The sequence below is a fragment of the Nicotiana attenuata genome, unplaced genomic scaffold (genome assembly GCF_001879085.1).
Source record: "Nicotiana attenuata strain UT unplaced genomic scaffold, NIATTr2, whole genome shotgun sequence".
NCBI lineage: Eukaryota > Viridiplantae > Streptophyta > Magnoliopsida > Solanales > Solanaceae > Nicotiana > Nicotiana attenuata.
Window position 1 is genome coordinate 17616 of NW_017671532.1, and position 17697 is coordinate 35312.

A 17697-nucleotide genomic window follows, 5' to 3' on the forward strand; every position below is an offset into this window, starting at 1 on the left:
AATAGGGTCATTGATGAAACTGTTGAGAAACAGAAAGGGTTATCTGTGAGGTACAGTAGCAAGTCTAAACGGAGTCTAACTGAGCTAGTTGTGTCTGAGGACAATACTGTGGGAATGGCAAGCTGGAAAGGGAAGTCTGATGAAGGGTCTAGCAAACAAAAGGAGGAAACAATTAAGGAACCTGGTACAATAAGGTCTGCTACCCATGATAGTGGTCTTTGGCAACAGAGATTAAGAACTCAGAAAGTGTTGTGGGGTCGTACGTTTGATCCAGCAATTTCAGAGATGACAGGGATGAGAAAAATTCTGGAGATTGTGGAATTTCAACAATGGGAACACTTGTTTGAAGAGAGAATGCCTCTGGTGTACGAAGATGCAGTACAAACTTTTTACGTATCTCTTTTCACTGTTGAGGGGGATCACATTTGTGCGCTTGTAAATGGAGTAGACATTGTACTCGATGCTTCGACGTTGGGGAAGATTCTCAGAATTCCGTGTGAAGGTATGTTCTCGGTTAAGGGTGCCTGTGGAATAAACTTTCGGAGAGCCATCATGAAAGAACAAGGTATTCAACAGGGGGAACAGGTGCATAAGAAGGTTTTGCTTCCTGAGTACCAGCTTCTCTTTGAGCTGGTCAATAAAGTGCTCTTACCCAGCTCTGAGAGGCGCTCTATTGCTACAAGATCAGACATGGTGCTGATGGAAGCACTCGATGAGTTAGTACCAGTCAATCTACCTGCAATTATGATAGACCATATGCAGAAGGTGGCAAATTTCAAGGGTGGAAATCATGGGTTACCTTATGGATTTCTCCTCACTCAGGTGTTCAAATTCTATAAGGTCCCCTTGGGGAATCCCAGAGTGGGCACATGCAAGCAAACCTTCTCTAAGACCACTCTAGAAGAATGTGAATGTATTGAAAAGGTTGGTGGAAGCATCTCGACCATCTCTCAGCTAATCAATGCTCAAAATGTAGCCTCTGAAGAGATAAGAAGGCTGAGGGCTCAAAATGCAATACTAGAAATTCAGCTCAGTCAGGCAGTTAACGGACCTGATTCTGTACGTGCGGAGATTACACGACTAACAAAGGAAAATGAGAGACTTCGGGCTCAATTACTTGAAGAACAATTGTCCGCAAATGCTAGACTGGACCTGGTTCTCAAAACCATGGCTCTCTCTTCTTCCAAGTCTTCTTCCTTTAGTACCCCCTAGGATCTTCCTCGTGTCAAACTACTTTTGCTCCAATCTCCTGTGGCTGCTGTTTTACTTTTGTTTGCATGTTTTTGTTATGATGGCATGTTGTACTTGACCATTACTGCTCCTGAATTACTTAGTCCAATATAAACATTAATGAAACAGCTTCCTTTTCGTTGCTTGTACAATCCTATGTTCCTTTGGCTTCTCTTTTCTGTCATGTTGTGTGCACATATGTGGCATGAGCTAGTTGTGTTAGACTTCTTTATGCTTCTTATCTGCTGGTGCTCTTCTTTATTTCTATCCTTTTTAATGATGCCAAAAGGGGGAAGAACGCTTAGATTAAGGGGGAACTTAAGTGTGATGGAGCTTAGATTAAGGGGGAACTACTAGCATCTCATGGATTAAGGGGGAACTTAAGTGTGATGGAGCTTAGATTAAGGGGGAACTACTGGCATCTCATCTGGTTAGTTTTGCTCTAAACAGATAGTGTTTATATAGTGTCCATACCTAAGTTTGTCATCATCAAAAAGGGGGAAATTGATGGGTTTTCAGTATTTTATGTTTTGATGATCTAACAAACTTAGGCATGAAAACCCAGATAGAGCACCTGCGCACAGGATATACATTTTATGCGAACTAATCGAAGCCTGAAAATCAGGAAAGGCAGAAACACAATAGGGACCTGATGATCTGGCTCTTTAGGGTTCTCCGACATAAGCAAGTCAGTGACTGTACGCAATCAAGATAAAGAGGAATACAACAGGGACCTGCTGCTTCAGGGTTCTCTGACAGAAAGTACAAGTCAAGTACACAGCTGGAACGTGACAGAAGAAAGTGACCATTTGGCAACTGTTACAGAAGAGGAACACAACTAGGACCTGGTCTATTAGTGTGTCCTGACAGGAAGTACAAAGCCCACTATCCAGCTGGAATGCAACTGCCCAGAAGTGGATGTGCAGACTGTGCAGCAGTCACTTCTCACTGGGAAGAAGTACACCAAGAGTTGACATCACTACCCATTGTGATATCTTTTGTGATAAAACAACCTGGTGCAAGACACACTTCTTTTGTGCATTCAGTGATATTCTCTCAAGCATAACAAAGTTCATCCAGCATTGAAGTCACTGGTGTGTCAAGAACAAGAAGACAACTCCACTAAGGATCAGTTCTAACAGAGTCTTATGTACGTCCATAGTTGAGTTGTAATCTTGTTAATTGTTCTACATTGTAATTCCTAGTTTGCTTTCTTAGAAGCGCTGTCCTAGGAACAAACTAAATTCGTAAACTCTAGAGTTTATGTTGTGACTAGGAATAGTCATAAGTTAAATCCTCTGTAACTAGGAGAGTTGTAGAGTGGCTTGTGGTGGTGCATCACAAGTTAGTCTGAAGTCTTTGCAAAAGGGAGTTTGCAAAGTGGCTTGTAATAGGTAGATTAAAAGTTAGTTAAGTTTAAAGCCTACAGGTGTAGGTCGTGGTTTTTTGATCCCCTTGTGTGGGATTTTTCCACGTAGAAAATCTCTGGCCTTCTTTACATTCAGTCCTTACTGCATTCTACGTATCAGTCTCATAGAGGACCAGGTACTCTATAGTTTGGTGGACTCACATAAGTTAACACTTGGGAGACCATGGTTGCACGAGATGAAGGCCGTGTCGTCGACATATCATCAATTGCTGAAGTTCCCGACTCCCGAGGGGATTAAGCAAATAAGAGGAGGCCAACCAGCAGTGAGGGAGATGAATGCAATCTTAGTTTCCAGTAGCAAAGGGAAGGAGTGTGCATCATAGCAATTACAGGAACCGACGCTAGCCCCCCAAGCCGAGTGAAGTCAACCAGGGGGAGAAGTCGTCAGAATCCTACTGGGTACCACGATACTTTCAGGTACCAGAAGAAACGGGCACAACAAAATCCACGGCGGAAGAATTTGAGCGAGTCGCATTGTTCGAGACATTCTTGGAGAGAAATTTCCACTTGGGGACAGGATTGAACCCTGAGCTCAGGTCTAGATTTATCGAATTTCTTAAATTTATCACTGACTGTTTTGTTTGGTCGCATGCGGATATAACAGGTATCCTACTGGAAATGGCCATGCACAAACTAAGCCTTGATCCCAACATTCCTCCGGTAAGACATGAAAAACGTCCTATCACTGAGGTTAGAAACAAGTTCGTCAAAGAAGAGGTAACTTGTTTGCTTGATATCGGTTCAATCCGAGAGGTAAAGTATCCTCACTGGTTAGATAACGTAGTAGTAGTTCCAAAGAAGAAGAATAAATTTCGCAAGTGTGTAGACGATAAGGATTTAAATGAGACATGCCCAAAGGACTCGTTCCCATTGCCAAACATTGATCAAATGATTGATGTGACGGTCGGGAACGAGTTGATGAGTTTCCTCGATGCTTACTCCGGGTACAACCAAATCAAGATGAACCCGGAGGATCAGGAAAAAACTTCGTGCATAATGAACTTCGGCACATATTGTTATAATGTGATGCCTTTCGGGCCAAAGAACGCCGGATCCACTTATCAGCGGCTCGTAAACAAAATGCTTGAAAAAAAAATAGGGAAAACTATGGAGGTTTACATAAATGATATACTGGTTAAGTCTTTGAATGCAGGAGATCATCTTAAACAGTTGCAAGAAACCTTTGACATCTTAAGGAAGCATAACATGAATCTTAACCCCGAGAAGTGTGTGTTCGGGGTCAGCTTCGGTAAGTTCCTGGGGTTCTTGGTGTCGCAAAGGGGGATTGAGGTTAACTCCGATAAAACTAAAGCCATCGAAGACATCCCGGACCATCTATCAAACGTGAAAGATGTTCAAAGGTTGACAGGGAGACTGGCTGCTTTGAGCAGATTCATTTCCCGATCTTCGAAAAATACCATCATCTCTTTTCACTACTCAAAAAGAAGAACAACTTCGAATGGACTCCGGAATGTCAGCAGGCTTTGAAGGATTTGAAAAGGTATTTGTGAAGTCCTCCATTATTGTCAAAACCAGAGGAAGGCGAACAACTATTGATCTACTTAGCGGTCTCCGATGTAGCGGTAAGTGATGTTTTAGTCCATGAGGATGAAGGTACGCAATCTCCTATTTATTGTGTTAGTAAAATTTTAACGGGAGCAGAAACTCACTACCCACATCTAGAAAAATTAGCCTTAGCTCTCGTAGCCGCCGATCGAAAGCTTAGACCTTATTTCCAGTGTCATCGATAGCCGTGGTGACTAGTTTTTCCCTGCGGAATATTCTTCACAAACCTGAACTTTCAGGTAGGTTAGCCATGTGGGCCGTTGAAATGAGTGAATTTGACATAAAATATAAACCTAGGACTGGGATTAAGTCAAAAGTTTTGGCCGACTTTGTGGCCGATTTTAGTCCGGGACTGTTGCCTTTGGCTACCAAAAAAGTAGTGATGGTGTCAGAATCGACATCAGGAGTTTGGACCTTGTTCACGGACGGAGCTTCCAATGTAAAGGGGTCCGGGATCGACATAGTGCTAACCACACCCTCGGGAGAAACCCTAAGGCAAGCCATAAGAACCGTTCCTCTGACTAACAATGAAACAGAGTATGAAGCTTTGATTGCAGGACTCAAGCTGGCTCAGGGACTGGACTCCAAGCTCATAGAAATCAAATGCGACTCCTAATTGGTAGTAAATCAAGTTTATGGGTTCTTCGAAGCTAAAGAGGAACACATGCAACAATATGTAGTGAGAGTCCAGGCTCTGCTTGCTCGGTTCAGGGAATGGTCAATTACGCACATTATGAGGGAAGAGAATGCAGAAGCAGACGCACTAGCCAATATGGGGTTCGTCCACGAAAATGAAGGGATCGGACTCCGGTACGGTCGTACAGCTTATGCACTCGGTACTGGATACAGATAGTTATTACAAGGTAAACACGACCAATTTGGTCTGGGACTGGAGAAATGATATCATTGACTATCTCGAGCACGGAAAATTACCTGAAGATCCCAAGGCATCTCGGGCACTGCGTATTAAAGCAGCTCGATACAGCTTCAAGGGGGGTCAATTATATAGAAGATCTTTCCAACATCTGTTGGCCTAATTTTGGGAGCTTCCGAAGCTAACTATGCCATGCGGAAAGTCCATGAAGGAATCTACTAAAATCACTCAGGCGCGGATTCTTTAGTTCTAGAAAATAATTAGGGCATGATACTACCGGCCTCGGATGGAGCAAGACGCCAAGGCTTATGTTAAAAAATGCGATTAATGTATCGCTACGCACCATTGGTACATCAACCAGAAGATCCATTACACTCAGTTTTGTCGCCATGGCCGTTTATGAAGTGGGGGATGGATATAGTCGGCCCGTTGCCACCAGCCCCCGGTAAGGTAAGATTTCTTTTGATTTTAACTGACTATTTTTCTAAATAGGTTGAAACATGCCCTTATTAGAAGATCACCGAACGCGAAGTGGTAGATTTCTTGTTGGAGAATATAATTTGCAGATTCGGATACCAAAAGAGATAGCCTACGACAACGGGCCACAATTTATAGGTGCAAATGTCACAAAATTCCTTAAAGACTTGAAAATCAAAAGGATCACATGATCACCCTATCATCCGATCGCAAACAGTCAAGCAGAATCAACAAACAATGTGATTATCCAAAAACTCAAAAAGAGATTGGAAGCAACCAAAGGCAAATGGCTCGAAGAGGTACCAGAAGTACTATGGGCGTACCGAATGACGGCCAAATCAAGTACGGGGGAAACTCCTTTCTCTCTTGTGTACGGAGCAAAAGCCTTGATCCCGGTGGAAGTAGGGGAACCTACCTTGAGATATTATCGGACGAATAAAGAAACGGACAAAGAAGTAATGTTGGTCAAGTTGGAGCTGCTCGATGAACGCTGGGACTTGCCGCATATAAGGATGGTAGCCCAAAAGCTGAGAATGGAAAGATATTATAATCGAAGACCCTACCTCTGTTATTTCAAAGTAGGAGACTTGGTTTTAAGGAAAGTAACTCAGAACACCCCGGAGTTCGACACAAGAAAGCTAGGTCCAACATGGGAAGGCCCCTACAGGGTTCCAGCGGTCACCGGGAAAGGGTCATACGAATTGGAAAATCAAGACGCAGTAAAGTTTCCGAGCAACTGGAATGTGGATCACCTCAAAAGATACTATTGTTGATGAGCCTCGCCTATACTAAAAGTATGTGCTGCACTCTTTTTCCCTTCACCCCGTTTTTGTCCCAATTGAATTTTTCTGGCAAGGTTTTAACGAGGTAAAAACGGAAAGCATACTACGAAGGAAGCTTCGTCAGCAGAAATAAGACCTTTAAATGACAAGGCATGCAAGCAACGAGCCACTACAAAGCGGTTAGATAGTCTTTTGCTCGGTAGCAAAGTTTGTTGTCGGACAAAGATTACCTGACCGTTCACAAGTGTAAGCCACTGGGTATTGTTAGATAACCTTTGGCTCGATAGCAAAAGTTCCTAAAGGGAAATGAAGTTTGCTATCGAACTGGAGATTATCTAACAATTCACTAGTGGAATTTTCAAAGGTGCAAAACTTCCAGTGTTCAAATTCGCATTTTTCGCATTCGAACACTAGGGGCAATGATATGAGAATACGACAACACTGACTGCCATATCGTTCGGGAACACAAAACCAGGAAACAGAGTCGTATCATCGGGACCGGGGACTGCACGGCCAACCCCGTAGAAACAAGTTGTACAAGTTAGCCACAAGTAATGGCAATTTCTCTATAGCATAACAAATGCTTATGTACTTTTGAAAATGGAAGGAATAAAGTAAAGTCCTTTTATTTTTATCTTGTTTCTTGTCTGAATGATGAATTAATTTTATCATTTGAAAATTAAACAAGTACGTCAAATGCTAGTGCAGTAATGAATAAGAGACGTCCTCTTCAAGAGCACCGTAAACATAAGAGGGCGCTCTCTTATGAAACCCTTACGTTAAAGGGTTGATTTCGGAAGTGTTTATGCTCGGAATCCAAATGATCTCTGGGGAAAATACACCTGAAGCCTTGCATAATTCGATGCAAAGAGAAAAACTTGCGCAAATACTTAAATGAAAAAGGACGCAAAGAGAAAAACTTGCGCAAATACTTGAATGAAAAAGGACGCAAAGAGAAAAACTTACACAAATACTTAAACGAAAAAGTACGCAAAGAGAAAAGCTTGCATAATACTTGAACAAAAAAGCATTTCTATTTATAGCAAAGGTTCCAAGAAGAATGAGTACAAAAGTATAGAAAGAAAGAAAAAGGCTAAACTACTGCACCCCCAGAATCTGGAGGAAGAAAACCATCTGCGCCCCTAGGAGATGTAGGCGGATCCACCGCTGGCTTAATATCTTGGCCTTTGCCATCTTGGCCTTCAGCATCATCACCTTCCGATTCTTCTTCAGTTCCAGAGAACTCGGAACTGGAACCAGAAGAGTCGGTAGCATCAGGCTGGACCGGGAGACCCCTTCGGACAGTTGACTCCAGCTTGCGAGCCTTAGCGATTTCGGCATCAAAGTTAATGACGCCCACTTTGGTCTCTTCCAAGGTTTTTCTCCTCATTATATACATGAAATACGTTTTTCCAACTATGAGGGAATCCACTTGGCACTGAAGTTCTTCCTTAAGACGGTCAACCTCGGTCGAAAGATGATCCCGCTTAGATCTAGCGATCTGGAGGCTGACATCAAGGTCACGAATAGTAGAGTTAAAAACTCTATTGTGCTCCATGACATCAAGGTCACGAATAGTAGAGTTAAAAACTCTATTGTGCTCCATGACTCTCTTATGCCTCTCTTCCAATCGGGCATACTTCTCCTCAGCAACAACAACTTCTTTAGTTTTGGAGTTCAAGGCCGCCTCTAAGTTATTCAATCTTTCACTAAAGGCAGCCTCGCGATCGGTTGCAGCAAGAATGATATTGTGGACCTCAACACACTTTTCCCTAGTTTCTTCAAAATGTATCCTCAGTAGGGTGGCCTCCTAGACAAGGGTCACTACCTCTTGCTCGCTTTGCTATAACCGAGCCTCCAACTCAATGGCCTCAGTGGATTGTGCTTCCAATTTCGGGAGACGGGCATCAATTTGATCTCGCTCGGCGAACAGTTGATCCCGTTCAGAGGTGAGTTCCTCCTTATCAAGAATTAACCTTTGAAGGCCCTCGAAAGCAAGGAAGTTAGCCTGAATAATAGAAATACAAGCTAAAGACCCTGCCATAACAAAGGTAGAAGAAACAACAGAGAAAACAAAGACCATACCGCTGCTGCGTTGTGAATGGAGTGTTCAACAAACACTCTCCCAAGAGAGTTTGTATCTTATTCCTATCCTTTTCTGAAGCCAGGGGCTTCAGATAATTAACAAGTTCCATCGGCCAGGACAACAGATGGCATCCGGTAGAAACCGAGAGGGTGACACTCCTCCTCCTCCTCTGTGGATCTTTGGAGGGGGCAGAATAATTATGCCCCAAATTCCCATAAACTGGAAACTGGGGAAGAGGGACATCCTACTCTCGAACAACCGCGACCGATAAGGCAGTTGCTGGTGGCGAAGGTAAGGTCGGAGAAGAAAGAGATGAAGTTGATAGCGTTATAGGTTGAGAAGTAGTTGTGGAAAATACAGTGCTAGTTGATGGTTGCTCATCAACAAAAGACAGAAGAGACCCGGTACCTAGCCTCACGGTACCGGGCGTGGCGATTGGGACTCGAAAGCGAGAGTTAGCATCTTCCACCATTTCATATTCCCTCTTGAGCGCCGAAGTGTCGTCTTCGATTGGCAAAACTAACTCAACAGATTGAGCATTCTGTTGAGTTGATGAAGGTCGTCGTCTTCTATGTAGAGAAGCCACATCATCACTAGCTTCTACATCATCATCGATCACCACATCATCTGCGGCTGGCTTGGTCGAGGCAGTCTTCGCCTTCTTATTTTTGCCCCCGGCCGAAGAGGAGCGTCGCCTTTTTGGTTGTTTGTTCTCTGGCTGGGGACTCCAAGAGGAAACACTTGCATCGAAAACAGGTCCGACGACACCCGTTCGAGCAAAGGCCTCTTGCAACAACCTCGCCGCGTCTAAGGTATCGGCTAAAACATCCTCCTCGAGGACGGAAACAAAGCCCTGCAGTAGACCTAAATTCAGCAGAAAAAGAAATTAGCCAAAAATCCTTTCATGAAAGAACAAAAATAAGGTTCGGAAATCAGCTTACCATGATTTTTGGCCTTCCACCCGTATTTGAGGGCCAGTTCTTTTCATCGGCGGGTCTCGAGCGTGGTAATATCCAGAATCTTCCGAACCAACTGGTACAAGCCCTCGACCATTGGAGGTGTCCACCGAGTTGTTGGGATAACAAAAAAGAAGATTCAGAAATGACATGAACAATTCTTAATCATAGAAAAGGGTAGATTTCGAATTTACGTGTACGATTCCAAGATTTAGGAAAGGATGGAGTCGTGGCCTGGATGATGTCCCTTGTGGCGACTACAAAGAACCCTCCATCCACCCACAGTCATTGTCATCATCCATGCTGGTGAGCAAAGCATAGTGACCATGTTTGCTGAAGTTTATCATTCCCCCACGAAAAATCTTGGGGGAATAAAGGTTCATCAGATTCCCCTGTCTCCTGGCATAGCCGCTGAAGACATGCTACTGTCCGCCACACAAAAGAGCTCACCTGTGCCAGACATACTTGGTAGCGGAAACAAAACTCCAAGATAACGGAGTCAAGCCCCCCGCTCAACGAAAACGGGCCCAAAGTAAAGGGGTACGTGTAGACGTACGTGAAACCCTTCTTGGAGAAGGTTTTCCGCTAGGTCAGGAGAAATGATGTTCAAATCTTGACAACCACAGTCTTCCTTCACAGCAGGAATGCTAGGAGGGTGGATAGAAGAAGAAATACGCCAATAGCCCAAGTGCGGGAGTTAGCAGATGGGAACTTCTCTTCGAAGTCCTTAGTTGTAATAAACTTTCTGGGAATGATGGTGGGCACCGTGGGAGGAGCAGCATCATCAGCACTTTCTTTGGTTTTTAAAGCACTGGAATATTTAGAAGAAGAGGCCACTGTTTTCGGAAGAGGACAAGGGTTTTTTCTCTGAAGAAGAAGATCAGAGGAAGTGGAAAATAAGTATAAGTTGAGTAAAGAGAGTTTGGAAAGTTATGAAGTATAAATGGAGAAGTTTGATGCGTATAAGTAAAGGAATAGACGGCTAAAATTGTGGCCATAACTACCTCGATAACCGGCAAAATTATTGTTGAATTTTGGGTGATGCATGTTCGGGGCATTAAATGCGGAGATACGCGTGTCTAATCAACAGTCGGGAACTTTTTAGAGGGGATCAGAGAATTTCCCGCCATAAAAGGTATCTTTACCAACTTCCCGGTGACATAAGGTCATCCCACCGGAAAGTGGGGGAACTATCTGTATAGGGTAAAATATGTTTGTATTAAATGCTCGCATGAGAAAGCGACACGTGGAGCCGAAGACAGGAGACAATCAGGTCCGAAGGCAACGATCTCGAAGAGAATGGTATTCATAAAGGCGAATTAAACACCCGCCACCCGGTAGCATTTAATGGAGAATATTTTATAGCATTAAGTGCACTATCTATTACAGAGAATATGGCATTCACTGCCTACCGTTATACATTTCTCAATCGCCCTCATAATTGTCATTTAATATGGGCTTAATCCGAGGGCCTTGCTCCCTAGGTGCAACTATAAATAGTAACCTCTAAAGTCATTGTAAAGGACACGAATTTTCTGATAAGCTAATACTATACTTTACTCAAAAGCTTAATACTATCTTATCCTCTTGCTTAGTAATATTGTTCTTACTGCCTCCTGAAGCTCCGCTCTCCGAACCGAGATTTCTGCTGTTTTATTTCGATTTCAAGGCTAAGTCTTACTTTCTTGTTTAATTCATTTATCATTTTAGGATAAAATCGATTGACTTGTCTATAAACTACGTATAAATTCAATTGTATCGTTTTACGGGTAAATAATATAAAGAATCATAATTTAGAAAAAAGCTAATACGGCAAATACTAACTCAATAGATATTCGAATATAATAGAAAGCAAAGAATTATGTACCTTGCAGTTGATAAGTGTTAACACTTACTACTATAATTCATACAATTGATTGGAGAAACAAAATACTTATTATTGTGGATTAGTAACGTAACGAGAGATGATGATGATGATGGGTGAAGTAACAATAACATGTTAGTGCTTACACGACTTTGACCATGTCAACTTAGTATTGTGTATATGTGTGTCTGCATATGTTTGTATGTGCACGTAACGATAACTAAATCTTTTTTCTAATAAAGAATTTTAGAGATAGTTTTATCCATGGTCATTGAACTTTTGTGTGTGTTATCTAAAAGTCACTTTTTTTTGTTAAGTAAAAAACATTCAACTTTGTGTTCATTACACAAAAATCACTCTTCTTTCTTTTGTTACACAAAAATCATTTTACTTTGCTCTAGTTATAACATAAGTCATATTTTTACTTGAAAAGTCTATTATGCCCTTGATATTATATAAACCTTCATATTTATGTAATACCTTCTATATTATATACTATATAATATATTTTTAACTATGTATTTTATTTATAATTAAAATAACTTAATATTATTTTATTTATTATTCTATAATATATTCGTATATTTAATTTTTTTCTTAACTTTAATTTTCATATTAGTAGCATTATAAAATAAATTTTTTTCAGCAATTTTTTTTTAATTTAATTGGCCGACCAAAGTTGGTCGGTAATTCCCGACCAACTTTGGTCGGTATGCCCTTCTGACCTTCAAAATACCGATCACACGTTAATGGTCGCATTTCGGACGGTTATTGCCCATCACCGACCAACTTTAATCGATTTCTTTGGACGGTTTTTCCCGAATTTCTAGTTGTGTAATTTCTCAAATAACCAATTGCCTAGGTAAATCCCCAAGAAAATATCTCTAGCTAAATTCGCATGTAGTACCTAGGGATTTTCCTTTAGATTAACATATGATTTTTTCTTCGTTTTCTTTGTTTGTTTACCTGCGAATTTTCTCACGAAAATGTACTTGCCGATTATTTCTCTACTAATATATATTAAATTTACTGACAAATTTAATAACGCTACTAATATATTTTAAAAATTAACGTTAAGAAGAAATTAAATATACGAATATATTATGAAAATAATAAATAAAATAATATTAAGTTATTTTATTTATAAATAAAATACATAGTTAAAAATATATTATATAGTATATAATATAGAAGGTATTACATAAATATGAAGGTTTATATAATATCAAGTGCATAATAGACTTTTCAAGTAAAAATGTGACTTTTATGATAACTAGAGCAAAGTAAAATGGTTTTTGTGTAACAAAAGAAAGAAAAATGACTTTTATGTAATGAACACAAAGTTTTACGTAACAAGAAAAAGAGAAGTGACTTTTGGGTAACAAACACAAAAGTTTAATGATCATGGATAAAATTAACTCAGAATTTTACTACTTTCTTTAATATTTTCTAATGTACCAAAAAAATAATAGGGTAGAGGGTCAAAAATGGCCATCTACTATGCGAAAAAGTTCATTTATACCCTACGTTATATTTTTGATGTACCATTACCCCTGACGTTATAAAACTGATGCAAATACCCCTCCTCCGTTAGGATTCTCCATCATGGCCACACAATCTCATATGGTCTGGCATTTTGCTGAGATGGACCTCCATTAAGATTCTCCACCATGGCCACACCATCTGATGTGGCCGGGCATTCTGAGATGGACGCCGTGTGGCATACCATATCAGCATCTCAACAACATTTTACCCCTTTTTCTACTTTTCTTCCACCACCACCTCTTCCATTATCCAACCACCGCTACTATCACCCTTTTTGCTTGAATTGATATTTTGTAAGTTGAAGCTCATGTTTCCCCAGTTATATTAGTTGGATTCGTTTTACTGGCTCTATTTTTTCTTCCGCTAAAACCGGTAAAATTGGATACAAAGTTTTGTTTTTTCGTTTTTCATGTGGATATAATGTGAACTTTTGGTATTTTTTCATTTTCACTTTTTTTTAATCTCGATTGGATGAATGTTGTGTTTTCGTATGACTTGTCAAATAATTCTGGATAGCTAGTTGTCTTTTCCACTTTCTCAATTTTTTTAATTTCTTTAAACTCTTCAGTTTTAAAGTGAATTAAGAAACTGAAGAGCGTCAATAATCCAACTACAGAACTTTCAACTTTAGGGTGCAAATCAACTTCCTTCCCAGAATTAAAGCTTTAATGGGTTCCTTTGCCTTCCCTTCCTTTCTTAGGAATATACAAGCATATTTATGCCGGAGAATCTTGTTTTTTTCGCTTGTACAATTTGTTGGATGATTAAAATATATTATGTGTTCTGTTTGCTCAATAAAATAAGTAAACGTCTTTTAATTTATTTATTTTGGGTATAAACGGATGATCTCTCTTGGAAGACTAGGTGAAGGGGGAGGCGTTAGTGGAAGAAGTGGAAGGAGAGGGTAAAATGTGATTGGGACGGTGATGTAGCGTGTCACATGCTGTCTACCTCAGCGAAACGTCAGGCCATTTGAGGTGGTGTGCCCGCGGTGGAGGGTCCTAACAGAGGAGAGGTATTTTTACACTAATTATAACGTCAGAGGTAATGATGGACCAATAGTGTAACGAAGGGTATAAATGCTCATTTTCACATAATAGAGAGACATTTTTTATCCTTCTCCCTTGAAAAAAATATCATTGAAATAAGAAAAAGTTCAAATATTCGAACTTAAGTCTTCTATTTTCTAATAAAAAAATGTAAAAAAACAAAATAAAAGCAGGCTGGAGAGATGTCGACACATGGATTCAAATTTTTTACATAATTCCATTTTTCATGAAGCAAGCCAAGGACTAAAACTCAACCAAACTCTTGCACGATACCCTGATAGTATAATTCTTCTAAACCTTAAAGCTTGCACTCGAAGCCAATAACAATCCTGAAGTATTACAATCCTCTCAATCATTCAATTAGATCAGGTAAAACCTTATATCCAATCTGCAAACCAAGACCTCCGCTAACTAAGCAAGTATTCTAACTAACTGAGCTACAAGAGCTTGTTGCACTCTTGTTTCAGTTCAAAATAAATTAATTTCTTATTTAATGGATTTGCTATAAAATTCAAATATAGCTATGAATGATAAATTTGCTGAAAGTATAGCTACAAATTGTAAATATAGCGACAAAAATAAATCCTATACTCCAGTACGGACGCATCATGAGCTTTTATCAATCGAGATTGCTGTAAAAAGAAAAGAGGGTATAAATTTCACTATGAAGAGCTGTGGTCAACAAAATATATGATACAATACAACTCTGCTGTTTCACAGAAAGAATCAAAGACTGAAAATCAAGAAATAGCAGAGGCTGCAATTTCCCCATGCTGCAATCTAGGTAATGCTTTTTGCCAAAATAAACAGAAAAGAAGAATGAAAACCAAAATCGAAAGCAAAGAAGCTATTGTATAAACCAAATTTCACAGATGCAGTCTCCTTCTCCGACCACTACCACAAGGACCTCCGAACATTGCATTCAATACATAACTACCAAGTCCACAAACAAAAGGACGATTTTTGCAAAATTCATCTATGCAACCAACTATACTTTGTTCATAGTGGAGAAATGAAGGGGAGTCTTGGCGTAACTGGTCAAGTTGCTGTCATGTGACCAGGAGGTCACGGGTTCAAGCCATGAAAACAACCCCGTGCAGAAATACAGGGTAAGGCTGCATGCAATAGATCCTTGTGGTTCGGCCCTCCTGGACCCCGCGCATAGCGGGTACTTAGTACACCGGGCTGCCCTATATTGGAGAAAATCTATCCTCAAGAATGCTGTATCAGATGTAAAGTTGCACACTACAAACATTGGCTGATATAGGAACAAAAGACGCGTACATGAACAATCATGAACTAAAAGTATGCTTTTGCTGAAAACAATCTGGGAAAAAGGATTATGATAATTGCAAACAAAATTGATTTTCACTTCATATTTCTAGCTAACAGAGAAAAAAGGTTGTTACATGGTGATGTGACTGCAAATACTTCTATAAGCAACTAACAGTAGATATCCAGAAAACTGTGATTCAAGAGGTTGAACCACAAGATGTTGCCACAGAGCCGGTGAAAGTATGCTTTCAAGCTACATCTTAACCACCACCTGTTCAGCAGAACTCTTCTTCATAACTCCTCTAGAGCACAACTCATTCAGTAACTCCAAAGCCTCCTCCGCTAGGCCCTCATAAGCAATGCCTTCAATTAGAATAGTATATGTAGATTCAGTAGGCTTACATCCCTTTGAAATCATATAAGCCAAGAAGTCAATTGCACGATCTGTTTGGCGAGCTTTACACAGCCCCAACATAATGGCGTTGTAGGTTATAGCATTGGGCCTGACATCCAAGCCTTCTAAGTCGTGAAAGAACTTAATGGCTTCATCAACTTTTCCTTCCCTACTAAGACCTGACACAAGCGAGGAATAGGTAATTATATCAGGTTGGAGACCTTTCTCTCGCATTTCATTCAGCAGTTCAATGGCAAGTTCAGTTTTCCCCACTTTGGATAGTCCATCAATCACTGTATTGTAAGTGATTAGGACTGGAGAACAACCTTTGTCACTAAGTTGATTAAGGATTTCAACTGCAACATCAACCTTACCATCTTTGCACAAAGCTGTGAGCAACGTATTATAAGTCACAATATCAGGGTAACAACCCCTACTCACCATAACTTCCAAATACTCAATCGCCCGGTCCATTTTCTTCTCTTTGCAGAATGCATGAAGCAATGGATTATAACTCAAGGAATTTGGAGTACACCCATACTTAGGCATCTTCTCCAACAAATCAATAGCTCGTCCCAACAGTCCCTTCCGGCAAAGAAAATTGATCAAGATGTTAAACGTGACAACACTAGGAGAACAACCTTTTCTAACCATATCAGCCAACAGTTTCTCAGCATCCATCCATCTACCCGTACTACACATACTACGCAATATTATATTGTGTGTAATAACATTAGGTTGACAACCATAAGATGGCATATTATTCAGAAATTTGATAGCTTCATTCAATCTCCCTTCCTTACAAATCCCATTGATAAGAACATTATAAGTGACCACATCCGGTATACATCCTTTACTCCTCATTTCATCCAACAGCTTCATTGCCTGCCCCACGCCACTTTCCTTACACGTTGCTTCGATCAAAATTGTATAGGTAATCACATCAGGATAACACTCCCTCTGCAACATACGGTCGAGAACGTGCATAGCTTGTTTCAGTTTCCCACTATCACATAAGGTACGCAAAATTGTATTGTACGTGACCACATCGGGTGCAACGCTCATTCGGTCCAAGACCTTCAAAGCATTATCAATTTCTCCAGACTTACAATAACCACTAATCAACACATTGTAAGTAATAACATCCGGAACAGCCCCGGAATCCTCAAGAATCTCCAAAACTCTTGTAGCCTTCTTAGTTTGGCCAATTCTACAAAACCCGCGAATCAAACTTGTACACGGAATAATATCAGGAATATCACCACCATACACCATACTCTCAAGGTGCTTAAAACTTTCTTCTAATTCCCCATTCCTGACCAACCGACGAAGATAATTATTACTCTCAAATTCCTCAAAGTTTTCAGATATGCTCCCTTGCACATGTGGCCTCTTTTCAACACATGATAACCTACAATTCGTGCCTAAAGTTTCACTTCTTGAAATAGCAAATACCTTACTTTGTCTCTGTTTTCTCAACTGACCCACAACTACCTTTATTGAACTGCTTCTGAACCTCCTCTTATTACAACCCGACAAATGAGCAATTTCCTTACGAGTAGAGTGAAATGAGCAAAACCCTTCATGGGTTTGCTTCGTTGGCACTATTAACTCCATCAGAAAGTTTTTACAACAGCACAAAACTAGTAACAGTATTCAAAAGCAGAACTAAAAAGACTGCTCATTCTAGACTCTATGTGACTATCTATGTCGGCAAGGCTTTCTTTTTTTTTTTTAGACCAAAAACTGCAGAGAGTAAATAAAAAACTTCGTGTGTTGTTTACTGTATGAAGATTGTTAGCAAGAAACAGGGAACTTACTCTGAGAGCTTTGTTCCGGCTAAGAAGGGCTACGATAAGAGAGCGACAGAGCTGCGTGTTCTTTGCCGGTTCTTCTTTCTTATCCTCTGCTTCTGTCTTTTGACAGGTGAACCGAAGCCCAAATGCTTGATAGATCAAATAGGGCTGGCGACCCATTAAGGGCTTGAGGCCTTATAACTAAGAAGAATTAACCCAAAGCCCACCCAATTGCATAAACTAAAAAGAGAAATTTTCGCAAACCACTGTTGTTTAGTGGTTATTAGGTAGTTGTAGCTACCATTTACTATATTACTTCCTATAGCTATGTTTTTGTAGAATTGAAGAAGAAAACGTATGAAAATTTTCTTTCT

At 40.3% G+C, this 17697-nt stretch overlaps 1 protein-coding gene across 1 annotated transcript; it reads right to left on the reverse strand.

Moving 5' to 3' along the window:
- Positions 1-14536: 14536 nt before the first annotated feature.
- LOC109208826 (pentatricopeptide repeat-containing protein At1g09900-like) lies at positions 14537-17471 on the reverse strand. Its single transcript, XM_019371977.1, has one exon. The coding sequence runs from the start codon at positions 17142-17144 to the stop codon at positions 15387-15389; it is 1758 nt and encodes a 585-aa protein (XP_019227522.1). The 5' UTR covers positions 17145-17471; the 3' UTR covers positions 14537-15386.
- Positions 17472-17697: the final 226 nt, after the last annotated feature.

Coding starts and splice junctions, on each gene's coding strand:
- LOC109208826 (XM_019371977.1), bottom strand. CDS start 17,144: ATGGAGTTAATAGTGCCAACGAAGCAAACCCATGAAGGGTTTTGCTCA.